We start from the raw sequence: 26,100 nt of genomic DNA, 5'->3' as shown, positions 1-26,100 counted from the left end.
GAGTTTCTGGTTTGTGGTTATTTTTAGATGAACCATAGCTTGCTTGGACTAGTAAAAGAAATTTGTATTTTTAAAAGCAACATTTTCTTTTAACTGTTTTTAAAAGAGAAAATGGTCATCCACTACAGTTTGTTTCCAGCTGCTACTGGAAGCTCTTTTGGGCATGCTGAGTTGCTGTCAGTGTTGAAAGTTTTCTGTTTTGCAGTGGAGGTTTTTAGCATGCGTTTAAAGAAAAAAAAGGGTGATGGGGGTGAAGGACTTCTATACCTTTGACCTAAAGCCGGCATGCCCGTGCACTTTGCTCAACCAAGCTGTGTGTGCTGAGACAAGCTAAGAAGTGGAAGGCTTTGCTTGAGTTTCGTGGTAGCACGTGGTTGGAGCGGCCCACACTGCCAGGCTTATCTTCAAGGCTTAAAGATCAGTTGGATGTGTCTCATAAAACGTGCAGTCTTGTAAGAGGGAGATAAAAATAGAAGCATCTGTCTAGCTGTAGTGTTTCAACTTTTCCAAGCCTGAAAGGTTATCGTATTTTTAGGCCAGCTGAGACTTATATCATTCTTGTAAAGAAACTAGCTGTGGCATTAAAAGCCTCTGTACTTGGACTGTTGAGGCAAAACTCAAGAATTTCTTCAGATGAAGAAGCTGAAAGGAATTCCGCACTTAAAAAATGGAAACATTCAAACACTTATGAGCCTAATAGAGGCGGCTGAATGTACACATCAGCATGTATCGGTTTAAATCTGTTTGTGGTCTTTGCATCTGACTTAAACATTCCGAAATGCTTCGTGTTTTCCATGTAACCTACCATAGCCTCATTTATATTGTTAAGAAAAGCCCTTTGACAAAAGACGAAGGATATTGAAGTTATCGGCTTACTTGCAGAGACAAAGGTATAGGCAGAGCAAGGACTCTGAATGAATCCTGGTTTGATGGTTTTCCTGAGACCTGATATCCAAATAAAAGCTCTGGAAAGTTTTTCCTGTTACAAAATGAGGCCCCTAAAACTTTACCTTATCAATCTGTTTATGCTAGTGTATGTATGTATCTTTTAACTATTCAAACATTTATTATACAATTTCATAAATTTTTGCTAAGGTTTTGTATTTTTAACAGCCTAAATATATTAGGTACCTGCAATCTTCTTGTGATAAAAGCATTCTAATATAAACTTTTTTTCCCCAACAATTCTTAAAATAATGAACCTGAACTGAAAAACGTAATTACTCACAATTGGCTATACCTGTGAGCAGGTACATAGTTTTTACTGTTTTGACACAGCTACACAATGCTATAGAAGTAAAACGTCCCTAGGATCCCAGGATCAGCGAGGTGATACACCAATTAGAAATTTATTCTATATTCTTCCTCAATTGCTCAGTTCTGAATGGAGCAATCAATCACGCTGTCCTTGTGCGGTGAATAAAGTAACGACTAATGATCGCGGTAGCCAGCCTGTGAGACGCCAGGTCAGGAGCCGGGAGTGATCAAGCTGCATACCCTTTTGTAGAGCTGCTGACAGATTTAGGGGACCCTCTCTCTTTCATGACATGATCTTATTGACTGTTTGTCCCTTTGCTTTAAGTATAGCATATTTCAACTTGAAACAGTGGTCTGATACACGGGGATGTAAGATTCTTGAGCACGAGTGGGATTTTATCCCTGGTGAAGGCATAGCTGTGAGTGCTTTGCCAGCAGCTTTGTGACGAAGAAGTGTGAATTAAAAGGTTTAATATAGCTCCAACTTATATTTGAAGAGAAAAACCCTCCAAACACCCATATTTTTAGGATCCTTCCATGTTACTTTACTTGTGTACACTATTTTTATTTGCTTTTTGTTGTTTCTTTGTCATGCTAATATTGTGAAGGGTTGAGAAGAGACTGGGGTTTGTATCAGAATTGAATTAGCTTATGCCAATTTTCCCCCCTTCATATAGAAGTATGTATGTATTGACATTTTTTGTTAGGTAACTTCTGATCATTTTGTTTTTCCCCAGATGGCTTTGGGTTATTTAAAAAAAAAAAAAGTATTTTCTGAATAAGTTTTTAAAAATGCTTACCAGCTCTTTCTGTTACTGTTTCTTAAGTAAATAGATGCCTGACTAAGATCTTGTATTGAATTTGACTTTCTTTCCAGATACTGTTAAAAAACTTCAGGACCAAAAGCATGACATGGAAAGAGAAATAAAGAATCTTCACAGGAGACTTCGGGTAGGTTAAAACCTGAAAACCCAAAGTATCAATACATAGTATGTTGGAATGTCTTAAGACCTTCACGTGAAATTGTGTAAAGGTAATATCATTAGCTGTAACAGCATTCAAATAATTACTCTGAGAGAACGGCATTATGTTGGAATATCTTTACAAACTACAGAGACTAAAGAATTAATTTTTGAAAGATTCTCTGTGTCCCAGAAATATGGCATTAGGCTTGGGAGAAATTGCTCATGTGTCTTCTGATGCATAGCTTCATACATATGTTTTTTTCCCCCACTATAAACATTTTCTGAGTTTCTAGAAATGAAGTTCAGGATCTTTGTTGAAGCCTAATTATTTCCAACAGAGCTTTTTCAATATAACTTGTAAGTTTAGGTTGTGCTTAATGCCAGAGATGAGTGCCTTTATCACTCCTGTAAATTATTTCCTGTAACAGTGTAGGAAAACTATGAATAATAGGGATAACTTTTTTTTTTTTTTAAAGCTTCAAAGTTGTCGCTGCTGCTTTCAATTTAAAGTTTTGTTTACTTGTAGGAGGAGTCAGCAGAATGGCGTCAGTTCCAAGCTGATCTACAGACTGCAGTGGTTATAGCAAATGATATAAAATCTGAGGCCCAGGAAGAGATAGGAGACCTAAAGCGTAGATTACATGAAGCTCAGGAGAAAAATGAGAAGCTCACTAAAGAGTTGGAGGAAATAAAGTCACGCAAGTATGCAAAAGACAACAGGGATTTCATCTCTTTTCTAGGGGGGTACAATTTTGGAAATTCAGTATTTTAACTGAATTATTGAGACCCTGGAAGTTCATAAATCCTCTCACTGAGAGGATCCATATTTCAACTAGCTGTTTTATGTAGGCTTTGAGGAGTGAACTGGAAAGGAATAGGTAAACTTGTATTTAAAATAAATGAATATAGAGATATAAAAAAATAGTATATATGTATTTATAGGTTTGTTTCTTTGTACTGTGTGCTATCTCTCGAAGTATATCCAGTTTGGCCCTTCTACAAGGCCAGGTTGAAGGGAAGGATTTTTCCCAGTTAACAGCTGGACATGATTTAGTTTTTCTCAGTATGAAAAACGAGCAGTGTTAGTTTTCCTGTACCATCACAAATACTATTTGCTGCCAGGGCTTTTGGTGTGGTTAAAAATACAGTTGCTTTTCTTTGCATTGAAAGAAACCTTCTCTGATTCTGCATATGTCTTATACTGTTTTATTTCCACTGGTAACTTTTTTTCTGGCAATAATTAGACATGCCTTGTATATAAATTAACTTTTTAACAAAACCACTTCAAATTATAATGTATTGTAACTAGAGCTAGGTGACAGTGTTATGTAGAAAGTGAGTCATACATCTTTCAGAAATATTAAAGTCTTCAATCCATAGATTACGGACATCTTGGACATCAGCATTTGAATCCCAACTGCTTTGTCTCTAGGGACTGAGTAGATGTTTAGCTTCCAACAATTACAGCAATGATATTTGTGATGTGTATGTTAAACAATCCCGTGTGTCGCATAGATGGCCATTTTATAGGATAGGTTACACTTAACCGAGAGACCAGTTGGATATGAGATTATGCAGGCTACATAATTTGGAAAAAACCTAATGGTAGAGAGAGAGGAGATAGGAAGAGCAGCCTGGTTACACAGGAAATAGAAAATGAGCTGGCTGGGTGGGTGGYGGGGGGTAAGGCATACTAGCTGAAGTGAGGTCACCAAACTGAGTAGTATGAACAGCTATTAGTAATACATTTTAGCCAGAATTGTAATTGTTTAGTAACTGCTTGAAAATGAACCTTTAAGATTACAGTTGCACTTTTAAAGGTAGAATCAGCTTGCTGATTTCAAACAGTGTATTTGTTATTTCTCAATACACAAGCATCTTTGACATTTGGTTCACTGTAGGTGAAGCACTAAAAGGCAACTGAAATAAATTCCTTAGAAGTAGTATAGCTACTGTACTGGGGGAAAGTATACTATAGTGCCTGAAGCAAAAATAAGGCAACAGTTAATTAGTTTAGACTGTAGAAAATAGGTTTTCCCAACAATTCTTGTTTTGTGAGTGACACTAAATACAATAACCACCATAAATATTCTGTTCTAAAATTCCAAATTTTTTTGCTTGGAAACAATGGTTTAGACTCTACCTAAAGAGGTATGTCAAAAATATATTCTTAGCTGCATAATATTGTTTTCTATTTATGCAGGCAGGGAAGAAAAATCTTTTTTCTGAGTTGATTGTTTTCAAATGAAATGGCGATGTCCTTCCTCCTCAAATTTTCCAAACAATAGCATACATGCATACGTGTGTGCATGTATATATTTGAGGGATGGGCAGAAATTAAGCTTTAAATTGAGTATTGATCTGACAGACTTTTCACCTGGTGTGTAAGGTCTCTTGCTGATAAACAGTAAGAGTTTACAGTGATAATTCAGGCTGATAATCTATTGCTAAATTACAATGGAAGGAAAACTAGGTTAATTTAATGAATCGATGAGACCATTGATTTTCAGGTTGGCTTCAGATTTGTGCTCAAGTTTTAACACGTTCCATGTTAAAGTCTCTCTCAAATTATTTAAATGGGCTGCATATTGTTTTCAGGCAGGAAGAAGAACGTGGTCGAGTGTACAATTACATGAATGCTGTAGAAAGAGATCTGGCAGCCCTGAGACAGGGAATGGGGCTGAGTCGCAGATCATCTACTTCCTCAGAGCCAACTCCTACTGTAAAAACACTCATCAAGTCGTTTGACAGTGCCTCCCAAGGTAATTATTTTTAACCAGTGAAGTAGCTGTACAGAGTTAGGGATTTGCATATGTTGACATGTATACTTCTGGTGGCTTATCTAGTTCAAAGGTAAGTTGCTTTATTGCACTGTTGTGATCTAAGTGATGGCTGAAACAAACCAACCTAAACTAGATTGCACAACAGGTCATTCACTATGGTAAAGTGCAAACATCCTTTTTTATCTTCTTTTTTTTTCCCCCCCTTCACTGTCACATTGCCAATGATTCATATGCTAGACAGCGATTCAATGCTCCCATATATTAGAAATACATAGACGCAAATTATGTGTATAATTGTACCTGGAAGCACAGCTGACTTCAGTCTTCCCATTAAGATGCTGAACTTCATGTGCCAAATTAAGCATTCTAGAAGCCATGTAATAGCTAGAGCCAAGTTTGCTTCTTTTAATAACTTGCATTCTCAAGAATGCAGTGCTAGTGAAAGTTAAATGAGGTCCAACCAGTGTCGCCTATTAAAAGAAATAAGGAATATTTTCTAAAACGAAAAAGATCTTACTGTTGAGACAATGGACTTTACTATAACTCTCTGTTTGTGAAAACAGGTGCTGTTGTTAAAGGGGAGCTGGATGAGGAAATCCAAGTAATTATGCTGAAACAGGAAACACTTAGGTTTTAGTTTTGACTGTATGCAATGGCTTGTATGAATTGAATTATTTCCCTCCCCAAGCCTTTTGGCTTTGAAATTTATTTACAGTAATGTCGTCATAAGTCTGTGGGGGGGGGGTGGACAAGGAAATATACAGTACCCGTACTGTGCATCGCACATCATTTTTTAATTGCTTATAACCTGAACATTTGTTCCCAGTGTTAATTTAGAAGGGTTTTTAATCTGTCCTTGGATAAAGGAGCTCCCTTGCCAAAGTCAGTTTGGTAAAATGACAAACCCACTCCGCCTTTTTTTTTCTACCTTTACTGCAAGCTGATATCAGTCTCCTTCCGCAGCATTCATGTCTAATCATGCTATTAAGTAATCAGATGGCTGACTGAACAACTCCATACTTCCTTGGCTGCTATCATATGTTTTTTAAAATATGGTATTTTTTTAATCCCAAAATTTTAGGGACTGTCTTATACAACAGTAGGCCTGTAGTGCCTATATAACAGTAACAGTAGTCCATAAGTGCCTATGGACTTTGGAAAAAAGAAAGGAGCAACTGGTGATATGGGATATCCTTCTCATCTTACTTGTGGACCCAGTAGCCTGCTACCATGTCTTTATTTGTTTGGAGATCAGAGAACCAATAATGTCATTATTTACATCTTTCAAGATAATCGTATTCTGCACCTTAGCCCTGTCCACCCCCCTGTAAACTTCAAAATGTTTTTACTGTGGGTGATATATATTCAAGACAGAAAATGAATGTAATTACATATGAGTGGAAGCATAGGCACACTTTTAAATGCTCAGACTCTGCACTTGGTTACCAATTGAAACTTTGAAAGTTGTGTTCTGGGAAAACTAGTAATGTAAAATACAAGGAGGGAGTTTGCTGTATACAAACAAGTCTTCTGTTTCACTGCAAAGCAATGCAATGCTTGTGATGGCTTCCTTTTTATGTTTCTACTAGTTCCAAGTCCTGCTGCTGCCACAATTCCTCGCACTCCCCTGAGCCCAAGCCCCATGAAAACTCCCCCAGCTGCTGCTGTGTCCCCTATGCAGGTAGGTGTTTTGTGATTGCGCTTAAACCTTCTTTGTGAAGAAGAGCATGTGAAACTACAGGTGGTGTACAAACAAAACATACAAACGGTGGCTGGCTTTGTGGGAAATAACAATAAAATAGCCTCAAGTAAGTAGTTACTAAAATGTTCAGTCTAACAAAAGTGTGTTTTCCCAATGACACTTTAAAGAATATGACATTTGGACAGCTTTGTTATAGAAATGTAAAAAATTCTTTATACAGATGCAGCCGGTGTCTCTTCCTTTCCAGTCCCCCTATCTCTGCTCCACATAAAGATATCTCCTTAAGCACTTATTTTCTTTTGCAGGATTATTGTTATTTAGGTATACGTTATTACATGTCCTGTTAGTGTAATGTCTGTTTAAGCATTGCAGCCAAGGAAAAGTTACCAAATATCTTAATATGCGCTTTCTTAGTCCTTCACTGAGAATCATAAATTGACATAATTTGGAAGTTCTTGATAACTATTCCCATCCTTACTATTCCTGTGCTACTGAGAAGTACAGGAAGAAAACTTTGTCTGCATTCCTTAGGTTTAGAATTGCTGTTTGTCAGTCCTTAGTCCTGTCCCTGGCACGGAAATGGCAGCAACACTCTGGGCCGTGGACTAAGATCTGTGAAGAATCTGTGAGCAATCTTCAGTATAAATGTATCCCATGTTGTGTGGGCTTTTGGTTTCAGTCCTGACTGGGGAGGGATGAAGTCACTGTAAACTGATTATCTTAATGCATTTTGTACTGACTTGAGAGAGTTTTAGCCAGTTGTTGATTGTACCGAGTATTTTGTCCTGTCTCCTCTGTAGCTTTGTCTCATTTGTTCATCTGCTACAGAAGCCCGGGTACACTAGGATTGCATCATCAGTACACTAATGCTCTGGTTTTTAGATTATTGCTGTTTATATTATCTCACTCCATGAAAGCTGGATTTGGGCAAAAGCCAACAAGTTTAAGGACAAAGTAGATGGGACCAGGTTCTATTTGTTTGCAAAGAAAAATCAAATAATGGATGTTTTCTTGCTTTATAAAGCCAGTATATACCAGTATACCAGTATATACCAGTAATTCTCTTATTACCTTCAAGATGTTGCTAATCAGAAGTGTCAACATCTGATTTTTACCATAAGTCAGCATAATGTTTCAATAACGAATTCTCTCCGTGTGCACTGAAGAATCTGTATCAGTATTGGTTTTTAGTGCTGTAGGAACAATACCTCAAACAGACTGAACATTCTGTTGCACTCAACTAGTACAGATTTATTCACTTGAGAATTAATTTCATAAAGTAAATACATGACTTAAAGGCAATATGGAAGAATTAAAGGTTTTTGTGAAACTGCTGCTATTTTCTGGGGTTCAGTCACTCGTGACAGCAGTTTGCTAAAGCAGTTAGATATGACTACCCTGACAGATGTTTTGTTTCTATTGATCTGTCTTTATATGTCTGTCTATTTCTGTGTTCTTGTAGGAAAAGGCACACTTAATCTCATGTTCTAAAGGGTTAGACTAGAGCTTTGGCAGAAAAAGGCTTTTCAGTGAAGCCTAAGGCTTATTTAATTTTATGTACTTAAAAATTAACCATGAACTTTTTCTCTTTTTTGGTAACCAAAGTAACATCTCACAGTATTGCAAGCCCACTCAAAAAGTTTCCAGGTCGTCTTTTAATGTTTTTTTTTTTTATCTGTCACAATTATTTGAATTTTGAATTATACTTCTGGCACAGATCCAAAACACTAATAGCTGGATGCTTATTAGTAGGAAATGCTGCCTGAAAAACAAAGGGGAGGGCATGTAAATGAAAACTGCTTCTGTTGTCTTTTTGAAGATAGGTGGTTTTCTTGTAACTATCCAGAAGGCAATTTTGTGACCTCCATTATATAAACTGCATTTAAAGAATATTTTCTGCTCAGGAGAGAAGGGATTCACATTTAAAAACAATTTTCATCTTTTTTTCTTCATTTTCACACTACTACTGTGATTTCTACTATATGATTCTACTCAATCTTTGTATATATATATATATATTTTTTTTTCCCCATGCTTTTTGCACTCTTCGCAATAGTTCGCAAAAAGCAAGGTTTAAAAAGTCACCACATGAACTGATCTATAGTCTCCCACCTTATGGATGTCATCCCTGGTCTAAGACCTTGAGTAAAGGTGGAAGAGTTAATCTCTGTATGAGTGTTGCAGTGCTTATTAGCATTTAAGCGTAACTGAAATTAATGCTATCACAGAGGGAGTATTTGTTTAAGTGGGCACTTAGTAAGAAACTGGCACAATTTTGGCATTCTGATGAGATGGATTGGTTGCCAAAATGATTCTCAAGTAAAGAGGCTTGCTTCCAAGTACAGATGCTTCAGCATGTGCCCTCTCTGAATTATGCATATCGCTTCATTTCTTTTTTGGGCTGTGACATGCATTTCCTCAGTCTTAAGAATCCATACTTTTATTTTTTCATTAATATGTGTATACACAAGGAGATATATTTTTTGCAACTGAAAATATCAAGCAAAAAACCCCCCTTCTGGCATCAGGTTCAAGCCAGTATTGGAACATAGCAGTTATTTAACTTAGCTTACCAACATTGTAAAACAGTTTAGGAAAGGAGTTACAAAGAGAATGCTTTCTAGGATTTAAAACCAAACCTGCTTGGTCAGCCCAAAAGTCTAGCTAGTCCACTAGCTTGGTTCCACCACGAGTGGCCAAAAGCAGATGCTTGTAGAGGAATACAGGACAAGCATCCATATCTGCTACTTTCCCCAAATACTTTCTGTTTTGCGGCTGGAGAACTTTGTGAGGTAGAAGTGGTTTCAGACTCATTGCTCACCAGTCCAGCCTCCCTTTGAACGTATATAAACCTTAGGCTCCAAACAATTCAGTGTCAAAGACTTCCACGTCTTATCTACTTAATGTGTGAAGAACTATCTCCACCTGTTTGTTTTAAAATTGCCATCTGTAGTTGCACTGGTGTAAACATCTTATTGAAGTATTTGGTGCAAAGTGATCGGGAATAGATCCCCCGGTGGTGGATGAAGGTCACTTTTCCTTCCATAGCCAAGAACAGGCACAAGCATTAAGAGTCAGAAGCAAAATATTCGGAGCTTAAAGGTTTGGTTCATCCTGCCATAGTTCTGCCTCAAATTTGAAGTGTCAGGTGTTTCTTCTCCTTCTATTTTTTTGTCTCGCCTGTGTTGCAGTTTCTCCTCTGGAGCTCCAGTATTCCAGTATTTTGACATTCAGCTGGTAACTTATATTACAAAAGAAACCATTCAGAAAAGAGTAATAAGCTAGCTGACAGAAACTTTGTCTTCAGAGTAGGAATGGCTGTGAGAAAGTAACAGATGATGGTCTTAGCATCTTTAATTTTATCTGTTACTGTAATTACATTATAAAGAGACTATTTTACCCTTCTTCAAGGTAGTCAGATTAGTCTCTATCCAAAGATAAAATTGGTCTGTTCTTCATAATTAAAAATAATGGTTTCTTCTCCAGTATTAATATTTTTAGATTTTTAGTTTTGTTTTAAGTTGTTCCAAATTGTGATTTTTATAATACACCTTTGCTGTAAAATACTATTCTACCATGTCTTTTGCCTTGCGAATAATTTAAGGGATATATGTAAAATTCAGATTTTTTTTTTTCAAGGTAAAATGTGCATACACTCTTGAGGAACAGCTCTAAACATACAAACCATTTAATTTAAGTCTGAACTATTTTCATTATAAATCTCATCCAAAAGAACTCCTTAAGGTTTCTAGCACTTTCTTCTGCTAGACATCAGTGAAGACTGGAGAGTGATGAATATAAGACCAGGAACACAGATTGCAAAAAACATCTTTACTAATTTCTGTCCCATTAGTAGCCTCCATCAAAGGCATTTGACTCCTAAGACCTTTTGATCCTGTTASATTTAGTGTTGAGGGATTTGAACACTGGTATGGAGGACAGAACCGGTGTGTAGCAGTTAAGCTTGTTTTGGAATGTATTTCTAGTTGGAGGGAAAGAAAAGCTACTTAAGAAAGGATTGGTAGGATGCGTACATGTTTGATTCCACATCACACGTGTCTTGTTTTGTAAGTAAAATGAGGAATGGCCAATCTGCRAATTCATCAAGAGCTCAATCAAGCAGAAATGTTTCTAACACTTTTAAAAATGCTTCAGGAAAAATTATTCCCCAAAAGAGACTTGTGCAGTGCTACTGTATATAGATGTTGCCAGTTGGAACTTCATAAACATATTAGCTTGTTCATTTTTCTCTGATTTTCTGAGTGTTAATCACTACATTAGTCCTCATCGTTGAAATAGTAGGATATTTAATAAGAACTAGCAACAACAAAGTTGAGTCCTGTCTAGAGTGTCAACAGGAGCAAAACCCAGAAAAGCAAACACTTTGTTTTATAACAAGGAGACAACTTAGATATGCAGCAAGTTATCAGTTGAGTAATACCGTCACTTTCTGGGAATATCTGTAAAGGATGTTTGTTTTTAAATGATACACGGAAGTTAAGAAAGTGATAAAGCTATATGGTTATCCACACTGTGCCTGCTTTTTATGTACCTTCGTTTCCTGACTGAAATTCTATCTTTGTAATGACAATCACAAAATGAAATGTTTTTCTTTTAACTTCATTATCTTCCTCTATTGTGGTCCTGTTTCCTTTTTCTTTGTGTTTATTTTTGTTTTTTTAATATTTTTTAAACAAAGACTCACTTTGATATGGTCCTTTATTTAAAAAAAAAAAGAGAGAGAGAGAGAGAGAGGCTTTTTCATAAGTGGGTGAAGTGAACTTTAAAGGTCAGGCAAGTCTGAAATATCAATTCTTCTGGGAAGCCATTGCAGGCAGTTTTTTGTGTGGCTTATTATTACAGTCACATTCATCTGCACATTTAAAGAAATAATCTTTGTACTGTCCATGCAGGCTTTTTGATATAATAAAGTGATGAAATATTTCGTGCTTTTTTTCTTTTTTTGGAAGYTAGATTCTTAGTTGCTGACAATTGTTTTCTCTGATTGATTTCTAGCACAAAAGCATGATTTGAATTTGACTCTAARCTATAAATAAGTAGCCCTGTAATCCTGCCTGTGCTGAGATGCTACAAAGCATATACTGTTAAATTTTTTTTTTTATCACAGTTTTGGTTAAGTCTGTCTTGCCTATGTGATTTGGCTTGAGAAACACGTGACTTTTATCTTATGTAGATAAGGCTCATTTAACCTTCTCTTCTAATCTTGGTCCAGAGAGGGGCTGAAAGAGTTCTCAGGATACATACATTACTGGACTGATTATATGATTAATTATAGGAACCTAATAGAAAGGACAGGTAATAAAGAAGGTAGCCTGTTTGCAGTAGGCTCTTTGAAATGATAATTTTTTGGAAACAAATGCGGATGGTCTTCCCCAAGTCTTCGATGATTGAGTATGAGTTTCATTGAGCGTAAGGGTAATTATTGAAACATCTGGTTCACTAGTGTGCAACTAAAATATCTATTTCAGTGTTGCCCAGTGGTTACTAAATTGTGTACAAGACATGGATGCATCTGTAGTCATATATGTGCGCTTTAAGCTGTTAGAAGCCATGCATTGCTAAAAATTTTACATTAAACTTACAAAGAAGAATAATAGGAAGATAATTTATATAGTTGTCCTAGCAATAATCTGAAGTCAAATGAGATGTTTGTCATTCAGAATGAGAGGAAAAGCCTTCATTAAACAGTCTCTAATGTGAACCATACAGTGGAAAAAAAAATTGAGTAATCTTCTAGCTGTGGTGTGGACAAGTAAAAAAGACTATTTAAAATCTTTTTCTCTCTGAAAAACATGTCTAGAAGTTTTACTTTGTATAAGTCTTATTCTGTTCCACTTCATTCATATAGGTCTGACTGCCTGGAGTTTACTAAACAGTTCTGTTGGAAATAATAAGGAGAAATCCTCTTAGCTATTATTTTGTAGGTTCTTCAGCAACAGGAACAAAATACAGTGGAAAATTTATTTTTATCATTAAAATAACATATGTAGGTTTCAAATCTGCAAAGCTGGTGCCAGTTCATAATTTCCTTTTAGAGTTAGGACAGAAATTACATTGACTTTATAAAGAAAAAAAACAATTGCATTTGTATTTTATTATTTATCTGACAAACACTTAACAATATCTTTTTTCAATTGTTGATAGAGTATCTCAGTTAATTAGGCGTTAACAAAAGCTGTTGACATTCTGAATAAAGAACACTTTCCCCCCCCCCCCCCAGGGTTTTTCTTAGTGATGAGTTGTGGTGTTACCAACCCCCAATATCCTCTCATCCTAACTTTCCAGGAAAAGCCATTAAGTTGTAAAGGCACATGTTAATGATATAAAACAAGCGGTAAAAGTTTGGCTACATATAGGTGGATGTATAAGGTTAAATAAACATATCATGTTTAACTGGAACAGGTTCATACAAACAAAACATAAATGAAGGTGAAGATTAACACAAAAACTGCATCTGGTTTCAATTAAAGGCATGTAACTTCACAATGTTAATTTGCAACATTGGTTTTTGGAACAGGTTTTTAAGAAGAAGTAAAATTTAAAGTAGTAAATGTTACATCARTTTATGGGGGGTATATATCTATATCCGTATATAATGTGTATATATATATGTGCACATATATATTCAGATTATGAAAAGCAACATGTAAAGATGACCCGTTTCACTAAGTATTTTCGCTATGTATTTTTTAAGTTCCTTTATTTTTAATTCTTTTAAATCAGTAATGACATCGGATATCAGAATTTATAAAATTTATTCTGTAATTCATAGTTTTACTGTTTATTTTACCTTCACATTAAGTGACATAAGTGCTTTTCTGTTTCAGAGGCATTCTATAAGTGGACCAATCTCGGCTTCAAAACCCCTTGCTACTTTGACGGACAAAAGACCAAGCTATGCTGAAATCCCTGTTCAAGGTATTCATTCAAATTCATTTAAACTCTTCTAGTAACAATATAAATTTTGTATTTGCTATCTTTTAGTATCCAAAGCATCACCATGTTATAAACTTTTTAAGTAGAATATTTTAACTTTGTTATATTTTAATTACAAAATGAGAAACAAACTTTGATTTGTTTGTGTTTCGTCACATATGGTGGCTTATCAGAAAGATGCTTTTTTGGATTTTTCAATGAAGCCATGATTGCATCCTGATGGGCGTTCTGGCAGTTTTTAATGTTTGTATAAACTCAGATCATTTGCAAAATCAAAGCAAGATGATGCTGGGGTTGTGTCCTGCTACTGTTTTCCGGATCTTAAAAATGCAAGTCTCTGAGGTTATGTATTGTGTGATGGGTTTCTTGTTTGTGTGTTGGGTTTTTTTGCCTGCCCCCCCCCCAACCCCCCAACTGAAACAAGGATGATGGATAACATTGTATTGCATGTCAATAAGAAAATATAAACTTATTAAGTATAAAAAATCTTCAAGAGACAGATGAAAAATTGCATGGAATTTAATTGATTGTTGATTTATCCGTTTCCCAATATTTCCCTGTTCTGCGAACTTTGTTTTGTCACTCTAAACACTGTTCACAATGTGCTCTTCCTGTAGGAATGAATGGCTCTCATGTGTTGGGTGTAGCTCTCTGATTTATGCCTGTTTTAGGTTTTTTGTAGATGTTTCTCAAGATAATCCCCAAATGACTCCAGCCTGTATATTTCCTCTGTTTGGTATTCCTGAGGTCTGGTGCTTTCTAAAGTTTTTTGTAGCACTTCATAATAGTCTGTATGTGCCAGATTTCCTTCTTGCTTTTGTTGAATGCATATTGAGGTTATTTGTTCAATGCAGCTGGAGTTTTAATTTTAGAATACTTTGGTATTTTTAGCAATATTGAAATGCCTTTCCAAGAAGATAGTTTAGGATTCTTTAATTGTAACAGAGTTTGTGGGTAGACACAAGCCTTAGACACAAAAAAAGTGGTATGCTTTATATAGTTTTTGTGTTTTCATTATAGTCAGTTAATGCAAGAGCAGGACTGAATTATGACATAAAACACGCCAGACAGAATTCCTGTTTACAACTGTACACATTTGAAAAGTATCTTTGTGGCAGTATATGTTTCCTATCTGTCATGTTCTAATTAATGAATTGGATCTCACAATTTTTTTTTTAAATCTCATTGTTCATTTTCATACTTTCTGTATTCAGGGTACTGTCTTCTAAGTGTTTTTACAGCAATGTAGTATTTAAACCTTTTGTATGCAGTTTAAGTGTTTTATTTGAAGGAATATTTATTTTAAGGGGTGACTTTTGTTAACTTAAAAAAGCTAATTTTGATTTAATGTTACAGAAAATGGAGTTTTGTTGTAGTTGGATTTTAGTCATTGGCAGTAGGCAGAACTGATCTTTCACTACAATATGTAAAAACACCCTTTTGCCGCCACTGCATGGGCAAGATTAAAAAGAAAAAAACACACACACACGAGGTACAAAGCAATTTGCTTTAYCAATCAACATAGTGAATGACACATGCAATATTTTTGGCAGTATGCTAAATGGGAATCCTTGCTCAGCCTTGTGGTTTAACAATTCATTTTTAACAGATCGGGGCAAGTGGATTAGCAGGAGAGGCTTCAGGGAAACTGCACTGAGAAGGTCATGATGTGTTCATAGCGAACTCCATTGGTAACCAGCAAATTTTAGGCCTTCTTTCATGTGGATAAAAACAGTTGCTGTCAGTAAAACAGACAAACTCATTCAGTAGCTGGTAGATAATATTCATGGCTTGTACCTGAATCTCTTAGATTTAACTGGAATCTTTTGATAGTGACGTTTTCTTTTTCTTTGTCCAGAACACTTGCTGAGAACATCTTCTACCAGCAGGCCAGCATCATTGCCCAGAGTACCTGCTATGGAAAGTGCCAAGTCTATTTCGGGTAATGTCACGCTATCTAGACGCCTAATAAAAGTAGGGACTCTTCATTTCACTGCTATACTTGCAGATCTTACTTTTTCAAGAGAGAACTTTTGTGTTCAAACCACCAAGCTCTTGTCCAGAACTTTGGGTATTTTGAATGTCTTATTTTTTAGTCTGTAAGTTTCCTATTGGAATATTTTAGAGAAGAGACTTAAGCCCAGTGGTAAAATAATACTGTTTTATCTCATCAACAGATTTTTTTTTTAATTGCTTTTCTAGTGTCTTGTCTTACTGTTACAGGCTTGCATCAAGATATCAGATGGATAAGTATGAATCACATACGTAACAGGTTATTTCTATGTCATCTTTCCTTGTGTTAAAAATAATTTTGGCATGCAAGGTATATATGAAGGAAGAAACTATTCCTTGCTGTTACCTGTTACTATGTGGGTGTAGGTTTTTGTTATTGCTGTTGTTTTTTAAGGCAGGGAGGGAGCCAGAAAATATGTTCTCCTTCTCTGATCTATTTCATTTTTATTTGTGAATTTTTTTCAGTGGTGGAAAAAAATAACTGCATCTTCTAAAATGGGAGGAAGATTGTTTATTTTACATAACAAATGAATAATTATACGTTAACTAATGCACGTAAATGTATTCCCATGCTCCATAGCAAAATTTCCACACGTTCAATAGGATAAAAGAACGTTTGCAGTAAATCATTTTAAAATAGTTGTTGTGACTGGCAGAACCTGTAAATATTTTTCAGTGTTACTTTTAGTTAGTGTTTACTGCACTTTTGATAGTGGAATTTTAAAAACTAGACTTGATAAATGCAAGTTTATATAGAGCATTAGTTTACTATCAAGCTTATGTCCTAGGGTCAGCCGTGGTTTCTGAAAACAAATCTTTAAGGTTTACAGCCCAAGTAGTGTGACACTGTGAAAATGGTACTTTCCATAAACTAGGCAAAACCAATTTGAGAAAAATATTAAAAAACAAGTCTGTGTTTCAGTTTCGAGAAGAAAATGTGTTTTAGATTATTTTGATTTATGTCCTACAAACATCCACCCAAAAGTGTTTTTCCCAACTTCTCRTATCTGGTATTTATAAACTAATGTACCTCCCCCAGGCTGTTGGAAAATAACTCTCTGAAATATTTGGAGAGTTGTATATTTGATTTGCACAAATCTAAATTGTAGTAACTATGTAGAYGTAAAAAGCAAAATTCATACTTTTAACTCAAAACTCTTCTGTATAGAGGAAATGTAGCCATTCTGAATTTTGATGCACAGAAAATTATTATTATGCTTTCATTCAAAAAAAAAAATCCTGTTTGTCCTTGAATAAGTTGAAGCAATCTTTTCTCTGTGGAATGTGAATGAATGGTTTCAGGTCAATCTTTAAATTTGCCTGCTGAAAACATTCAGTTAATATCCAGAACATCACATAGATGCCAATCCTTGATTAAAATTAAGCGGGATAAGGCAGCTGTCATCTCTAAATTACTTTCTGCTTCTTAACTACCTGTGCCTTAGCAACATAAGAGCTTGGACTAGAAGAAAAATAAATGATTTGGAGTTAAAATTCCTTCCCATTCATGAAATCACCCAAGTGGAAGTAGTGATATTCCATTAAGATGCATTCATTGCATTTTCTTTGCTTTAGGATATAGTCTTTATCATAAATGTTGGTGGTGTATTTTAAGTCTGTGCAAAGTGTAAATATCAAGAATAACATTGAAGCGTGGTATTGTATATGGGTTTCTATGCTTGCTTTGTGAATTAAATACTTGTCAGATAACAGGAATGAGTTTAAAGGTTTTCTGTTTGCAAATGATAACATATGGGCATTTTTCACTTAGTTTCTCGAAGAAGTAGTGAAGAAATCAAACGGGATATCAGCGCACCTGATGGAGCATCTCCAGCCTCTCTCATGGCAATGGGTACCACCTCACCACAGCTCTCACTCTCATCTTCTCCTACAGCATCAGTCACCCCTACCACCAGAAGTCGAATAAGGTAAGATCTTTTTTGTGGTACACTAAAATGTGTTCATTTCATAGCTATCTACCTGCATGTATCTAGTATATAGCACTAAGCTTGCCAATTTTACTGCCCTCCGTGCAATAATGATCCTTAGTAGTCTTTTAAGAGCTTCGGGAAGTGTTTTCTGCAGCTCGGTATGTATTTTAGAAATTAGACAGAAGGTTTTTTAGAGTTTATTAGGTCAATACCAAAACTTTATGCTTCACCAGAAAACCAAGCTAAGATATGTCGCTAAATAATAGCATCACATCAGCTCAAAATACCATGAAGCCAAATCTAAGAAATGAGCTACAGCATGTTGAACACATCTTTGTTTTGGAGTGGCTTGGCCCCATGGAGAACATGTGATAAACTTTAACTTTAGTATTCACACCTGGTGACAAAGCAGCATGACTAGGTCTTAATTCCGGACGTTGCTAAGTCTCCYAAATAGCCATGAGTGAAAGGTCCTGGGTGATGTGTCCCTCCGATGAAATCATAATGCGAGTCTAAGTGACAAATGGCCAGACACTCCCATCTCATTAGTAAAATAAAAGGAGAAGTCTGTGATAAATTTAACACTTTTCCTATCTGTAGTCAAAGGACTTCAAAGTATTTAAGTCTCACGTTATGCAAGTGAGGTATGTACTTAGCCTTACTTCATAAGATTGGGAAACTGGTAGGCAATGGTTAAATGACTTTCTCAAGACCATTTAACATTGAACTTCCTGACAGACCTTTTGTACGCCAAAAATATTAAACCCTTAATATTCTGAGACATTGCAATATGTAATAATTACATTTTGAAATTGTAAAATTATTTGTAGCTGTGGATGCTATTGAGAACAATGTTTTCCCTGAAATCTGTTGAGGTATTCCTTACTGCTGCTCTCCTTTCACTGTGCAGAAACTTAATTGAGCTTGGATCTGCAGGTACTTTACAAGCAGCAATGAATATTGTGTGTATTAGCACACGAATTTAGTTGTAATTAGTTGTAAATAGTTGTAATTATGGAATCATAACTGTGCTGCCAGAGCATTGACTGAAATGCTAAGCACTATAGGAAGAAAAATTGTTGCCAATGTAGCAGTAGAATCTGCAGCAGTGGGTGTGAGGTGATGAATGGCTTCTTTGGAATTGTCCTCACAGTGTCGGTGCTGGACTTTAATTTATGTGATTGGGTTTCTCTCTTTTCCTACCTTTTTCTGAAAGTTGCTGTAAAATGAACAGTTATTGCTAAAGTTCATTAAAACAAGTACTTGCAGTTTGTGCCCTGTTCTAGCTGAAAATTTGTTGGCTCTTTGATTTGAAATGCAGTTGACCTAATATACTTGCTTTATAAGATTTATGTAAGTCAAGCCATTCCTCATTGTCTCCATACAACTTACTTTAATTAGTTTCCTTCAGCAGCGTTTTCAAAACTGTGAGAACTTGATATAAACCATGTGCTTTTACTGGAATTTGAGAACAGGCTGTACAGTGCTCTCATGGCTAAGCTGTATGTTTAGCGTGAAGAGGGAGATTTTAATTTGAGTTCTTGTATGTTGTCACAAATCGTTGCAAGTTATCTCTGCTCTCTGTTCTGAAATTCTCGTAACATTGCATAATCTTCATTGTAGAATGAATATGCAATCCCATCGTCATTCATTTAGGTCACCTTTAAACTAATACAGCAGTTTGAGTTGTTGAAATCTTCACAGATTTGAGAACCTGAGTACATAATTTCTTGATGGACCATTCTGGCTGTGTGGTACCTGTAAAGTTTAGATACGGTAACCTATTTTGATCACTTCTTTCATATCTAAAATACCAATTAGCAACTTCCTTGTAGTGTTAAAACTCTCTGAAATTAGCACTTAAATTTGAAGATTCATATTGCTGTCTTTCATACTGAAAGACACTCTACTGTTTCCTGTTTATTGTCCTGCTGTGCATTTTTTTTCATGGGTGGTTCAAATGCCACCTATTGGCATCTATCAAATACTGTCACATATTTCTTTGCAGAGCTTTGAGATGTAGATGTAAGGAGCTTTTGATCTGTAGTACAGTGAAGACTGGCAAAACAAATTGCAATATGTGTTCTACGACTAATCTTAAGTATATTTCATTGCATGTTGGCGCATGACTGCTTTTGTTCACGTGATGCATGACAGATGCTGCTATCCAGAACAGTCGCTAGTGTTGCATTGATAGGACACATGCACAAAGAAATCCGCTTTCCATGGATGCTCTTTTTTCCCCCTAGCAAGACCTACAGAATTGATACCTGTAAGTCTGCAGCAGATGACCCACTGGAATACCATCCTTTTTCCCCACCGCCACCCCCTTCTGTCACTAAGTGGGCTGTAAACAACAAAGAGTTAAAGATTTAGGAATGAATGTATACAAACTATATTTCATGTTGGAAATATCCAAAAGGTTTAACTTACAGTAATACATTTGTGGATATTGTGAGAATCTAAATAGAATTATTTCAAAAACGGCAGATGAGGAAATCTTTGTAGTACAGATTCACTGATAGCTATCTTTATTTTAATTTTCCAAGTAGAAACTATTAAAAATAATTAGAAACAACCGTTGGCATACTTTATATCCAGTAATTAAGCTCCATGAAGGTATGATACCTAGTGTTTTTTTCAGAGACTGTTCACTACAGTGTCTCTAGAAATGTGCACTGAATCGTGTAACTAGGCCACTACAAAAATTATAACCTCTCTAATTAATATAGTGGGGGTTTTTGTTTGTTTGTTTTTTAATCTAAATGTTTGTTTCTGAAGCCTGGTAAAGAGATTACAATGTAAGACTACAGTGACAAAGTGGCCAGTCCAGATAGGATCATTACTACCTTCCCCGATCTTTTCTCAAGCAATAAAGATTTTTTTTTTTTTTTTTTCCTTCACCCACAGAGATCCCAGCTTCTTTGGAATGACTGAGTATAAATTGAGAAGTTTTCTTGTATTCTTTTTCTTATTTGTAAATACATAAAAATGACTTAAAATAGTTTGATAGACAGGAGATGAAATTGATTGTTTTTATTTATTTTTTGGGAATTGAACATTCTTGTTGCAAAAAAAGTGAATCATTATTGCCGGTATATCAAATAGTAAATCAAACTAGTTTTCTCTCTCCTCCTTTTTGAGAACTCCAGATCTCAGGCAAACGTTCTGTAGTAAGTGCATGCTGCTAATATTCAAACTTATTGTTGTTTCAAGGTGACACTTGTAATCAGCCATGAGATGCAAAAGAGATACCATCAGTTTATTCTTTTTCTAAATACAAAGTAAAGTCACTTGAGTTAGCTTAATGGTTCAAGCTGGAACTTACCACATTCTGAGTTGAATTTTCTGAACTCTTGGAAAAAATATCATTGGGATTGAAAGACCTAGAAAGAAAGTTTAATTTGAAGGGGRAAAAAAAGATGATTTGCTAATGAAAGAAATTCTCCAAAATAATTTAAATCACTAAAGTTTCTCCAGGTATTTGGATGTATTTTATTTTTCAGTCAATAGTGCTGCATCTTATTTCTTTCTTTGAGACAATAATTTTTTTTTAAGCTTTTGCAGTTATAATTCTATCGCAAAATTATTTTGCGAGCTATAAGTTACTCTTCTCCCTTGTTCCTAGGGAAGAAAGGAAAGATCCCTTGTCCGCCCTAGCAAGAGAATATGGAGGATCCAAGAGAAATGCCTTACTGAAGTGGTGCCAGAAAAAAACAGAAGGATATCAGGTAACTGGAGAGCTGTTTAACATAGCATACTTTTAGCTGCAACACATTAGAATCTGCCAATGGCACAAGGCAGGCAGCTCCACAGTTCACTGCATAGATTGCAATGGAACTGGTATGTACTGTACTCTCTTCTTGGAACATATGCTACGAGTCCTAACCTAACGTTCATAGCTACTTAGTCACTTTGCTGCATGTTGTAAATGTCCTTTTTTTTTCCTTCTTAAGGGGGCAGCTGACCTCCCATTGAGGCACTTCAAAACAGCAGTTTTAGAGAGTGCACTTTGAAACTGTAATGTAAGATTAGCAATGTAAGGTTTTAAACTTATGTCTTTCAAATGCAGTTGTAACACTTCTTGGATGTGAGAGAGTTTTTAGTAGCTAATTAGTCCAGTTTTATTTGGATCTTTCAGTGTGATCCCATTTAGTCTCTATTTGGGGACAGTCTGTTTTGTGAAGGTTGCATTGTCTTGCGCTTTGCACTTGGCTTTCTAAGGCAGTTCCAGATTTTTTCATTTAGTCCAAATGTTATCAGAAGGTGAAAGAACTAACAAGATAACTATCCAGAGTTCTCCTGATTACATTATTTTTTCAAAAGAATAGTGGCTTCAGCAAACTAAACCAGGATGTTAATAGTCTGACCGTGATGTTTTTGTTTGGTTAACTTGTATTGAAAGTGTTTGGAATTCCCAACACAGTCTTTGGTTTAAGAACTTTACTCTTTCCATGGCTTGAGACTCACAATGCAGGAGGAAGTTAGGAGCCGCATAACAGGATGGTCACCCATCCATAGGAAAAGCAGTCTTTCAGTACAATGGACAGGCTTGTGGTATAAGCCCTCCCCCCTCTTCCTGTGGCACGTCTAGTACTAAATTGTGCTATTTCTGAGAAAAAGCTTCTTTGTGGAAAGAGCCTTTCTCCTTCCCCACCTTTTTAAAAAGGCAGGATGTTATATTTCTTTATAAATCCTCTAATTCTGAGTGCAAAAATATTTTCCCCCTGTTATCTTGAAATGAAAGATGAACTTGACAGCTTCCTTAACTGGTTAGAAAAAATAATAGAAAATATTCCAAATCTTTCATTCTATATCTGTGTAGAAAGACAAAGTCATTCTTTTGTTTATATTGGTTGCTGCTTATAATTACTCTTCTTTATTTTTATAAACACTAATAGAAGAGTAGGTAGTTGCTTCTCTGATATCTGTGATACAGTTCTCTGCTTGTGTTGTTACTGCAAAGCCATAGCATGTAGCATCTCTAGAACCAAGGCGCGCCTGCCTTCTGAAGGAGTAGGCTAATAGGAGGAAGTTGTATGAAGTTGACTTCTGAAGTTTTTTTTTTCTTTAGACATCCTCATTTTTCATTTTTCTGTACAGAATTCAATTTTTTTTTTCAATATCACCTGAAATTTAGTTCTGGTTGAACACCATGTTAGTGGTATTCTAATATTACAAATATAACTAGCATTGCATTCATTATGAATAGTGTTTATTCAGCTTTTGGGGATCTCAACACCACTATCAATACCAGATAAGGATCTCTTTTTGGAAATAGAAGCTTCACTGAGCCTAGCTTTTTTATTAATTCTATGTGGAGTAAAAATGACATGCAGTAAACAAGCATCACAATAATGAACTCTCCCTTCCTCTTCCTGAATCCTACTTCAAGAACTGTAGCTCTCTTCCTACTTTTCGCTCCCCCAGATATYGCCAGGTTACCTTTTCTTACCTCCAGCTCCTCCTAGTGTCCTTATATTCCTCCACAATTCCCTTTTATCCCCAGCATCTCCCATCATGATAAYTTCTACTTTTCTCCTGTACCACTGCCTGCTTTTGTTTGGCTTGCCAGCGGCCAGAGCCAGCACATGCTTTTCAGAGCTACCTGCAAGCTCACTGACCAGCCTCTGAGCTGCTGCGTGGGCCAGGCGCAACAGATGAGTCTTAAACTTCCCTACCTCAGTAGTAATAGGAGCACTTTCTATGCAGTCACCAATTTTAATCTTGTTAGCTTTTATTTATTTATTTATTTATTTATAAATATAATAGGCTAAAGGAACAATATTTGCAAATAAAGTCTGTAGCAGGTTCTAAAGCATCCTGGAATGGAAGAGTATAACCATGATATGAAGGGGAAAAAAAAGGCAGGGAGGAGGTCCTAGAAGGCTTTTGTTTCACTATAGTTCCTTTGTTAATTTTGTTGTAATAATGTTATATCAATTTTTCTAATGCAAAACCTAACAAACTACTAATATATAAGTAAAACTTAGTCCTGTAAGCCAGCATCTGTTGAGTATAGCTTTGCCAACACAGACATGTTTACTTCTTCACCACTGCCCAGCAATAATCAGTTTCTATGGTCTTGTTTTCTCCCTCTAACTGGAGATGGCTTCTCACTCTAACTGCTGCAGTTTTTATGCATATTTGTACATAAAGTATTTATTTTTAAAAAGTTCAGCTGTTGGTATTTCATAGAGCAGATCGAACCATGCACATTGAATTAAAGCCCTATTTCTAATATAAAACCATGTTTGCTCTTAGAATTGTTTTACCTCTCATTCTTGTTATTGTTTTGCAGTGGAACTGGAGAATAGTTGAATTTCTGGTTTATGCATAGACTAATAGAGATTGATCAGACATAGCCAGACACAAATATTAATTAAAAAAATTGGTTTTAAGTGTCCAGAGTTATAGGTGAGCTGCCAATGGCTTAAAATGTTAAAAACAAAACATGATGTGGTTGGCTCACCATCACTAAAGCTGCAGCATATTATTGAATATTATTCTCTTTGAAACCTAGCTGAAATTTTTGAGCTGCCTGTTTCTTCAATGTGTTGAAAATAATACAGAAAGAGACCTAAGGTCTGCACTATTTCATAGGGAGAATGTTTCCCATATTCACATGATACTTGTGGAATATGCTGTAACTGCTTTCTGTAGCTAGTTTTGGGGTTTTTGATTTTGTTTTTGTCTGCTCAAATGAAATGGAAAAAGAATAACTTCTGCTCTCCTATCCCCTCCAGGAAATTACTTTCAAGCTTTTGATTAAGCGTCTTTAACTCTGTTCTAGAGGCTTGAAATTTTGTGCATGCTAAATAATTTAAAGAAGTTAGCATGGTGAAGCTCTAATTTCAGCCCATTGTAGTTGAAGGATTTTTTTAAAGCTCTTCACACACATTGACAGAAGTTTCTGCTAAACTGCACTTTCCATCTGTGACAACACATAATTCCACACAGCAGAATTTCTTAGTTTCTGTGGTTTTATGAAGATAGAAACATAAGCTGTAGAAACACCTTCAAGGTATACAGTGAAATAAGTTTGCTGTGTAGCTGTCATAGCAATCTCAAGTCTTTCCCTTTTGTGAATGTGTTATGATAAACAAAATACCTGACCTTGTTTAAAAACTATAACAAATTACTTCATTGGGCAGTTTGGATGATGTATTCAAGCAAATGTGAAAGGAAATCAATGAACAGATTTCCTGAAATATTGTAGTCATGAAACAATATTTAACTGTATTTCCAAATCTAGCGCTGGAGAATGGTGGTTTGCAGAACTAACAGCAGGCTGGTTCTCTGTTAGCTTTCAGCTAGACTSTACAGTCTAGACAGTATTATGTATTACCATAAAGCTAGCGAGTTTAATTATATTCAGGTCTGAACAGATCCCTAAGCCTTGAAAAAGCACAGTTGCTCTCTTAAGATTTTTTTTTTTAAGCATTTAGATAAACTAGGAGCAAATCCCCATTAATCTTCGTATGAACAGGCACAAAATACCTGAAATTTGATCATATGCTTGCTTTGCTCAGGATCTGACATACTGATTCAGAGTTCAGAGCCAAGTGGTGCATTTTTCAGAAAGAAAAGAATCCTCCTGGCTCCTCTAAAATATCTGTAGTGTCATAAAACTGTCATAAATTCCAGATATCTTCAAAGCATAAAGCAATCCCATCCAGCTGTTACGGAGCATTTACCCTAGCTGGAACACAGCTACTTTCATTTTGAGTAGACAACTAATAAAAGTCCAAAAAAGGATGTGAGCATGCATGTTTCATGTTAAGAAGGGAACCAATAAACAGGATACGCATATCCTTTACCCTTTCTTATCTACAGCAATATTTCAATTTATTTTCCATTGTTTGTCAGTGTTCTGAGAGATAGTTTGCTTCCAGAAATCTAACACAAAAAAACAATTGTCACAAGATAGCTGCAAGAATAGACTATTTTTTGCTTTTCTTTAAACTTTCCACACCTCATTGCTAATTGCAGATACGCTGGAAGACATCCATAGTTAGCCTTGTAGTACCTGTCTTCTAATTAGTAGAATGCTGCTTTTTCTGGAAAGACCGCCTAAATTTTATCTCCTGTACAGATCAAAGCTATATCTTTTCATAAAACAAATCAAAATTTATTAACTACATAGCAGAAACAAACAAAAAGGATTTAGTGTTTTATTAACCTTTAGTTTTTGTATTTTAAATACTCCAGTGTTTGTTTAAATACTCCACCAAACACAGAATTTGGTGACGCTCCTGTGCTCCTTTGGCAATAGGATAATTACCTTTGAATTGATTGTGCGATATGGGTACAGCTGATCTGAGCCCTAATTAAAACTTTTGAAATGAATGTTGTTTGATCAGGAAGCTATAAAATTTGTTATAGGCTTAAACTATAAAGTCATTTGTGGCTTATGTTCAGTCAGTCTGTGGATTATGTTCAGATTAACATGGTGACCATGATCTCTTGTGAAATGAAACTGTCTAGATAAG

General features: G+C 35.7%; 1 protein-coding gene across 1 annotated transcript in view; it reads left to right on the top strand.

Annotated features, from left to right (window-relative positions):
• SPECC1L (sperm antigen with calponin homology and coiled-coil domains 1 like) overlaps nt 1-26,100 on the top strand; it is a 69,421-nt gene that overhangs the window by 30,879 nt on the left and 12,442 nt on the right. Inside the window, exons 6-13 of the mRNA XM_026075105.1 lie at nt 2,135-2,208; nt 2,749-2,924; nt 4,821-4,984; nt 6,595-6,686; nt 13,556-13,646; nt 15,523-15,606; nt 17,449-17,605; nt 21,237-21,339. Of these exons, the coding sequence (XP_025930890.1) occupies nt 2,135-2,208; nt 2,749-2,924; nt 4,821-4,984; nt 6,595-6,686; nt 13,556-13,646; nt 15,523-15,606; nt 17,449-17,605; nt 21,237-21,339 (941 nt within the window). The remainder of the gene's footprint in view (nt 1-2,134; nt 2,209-2,748; nt 2,925-4,820; nt 4,985-6,594; nt 6,687-13,555; nt 13,647-15,522; nt 15,607-17,448; nt 17,606-21,236; nt 21,340-26,100) is intronic.

Source organism: Apteryx rowi, unplaced genomic scaffold (assembly GCF_003343035.1).
Source record: "Apteryx rowi isolate R43461 unplaced genomic scaffold, aptRow1 scaffold_40, whole genome shotgun sequence".
NCBI classification, from domain to species: Eukaryota; Metazoa; Chordata; class Aves; order Apterygiformes; family Apterygidae; genus Apteryx; species Apteryx rowi.
Note: the sequence above shows the minus strand (reverse complement) of the source record. Positions and strands in the feature narration are given on the sequence as shown.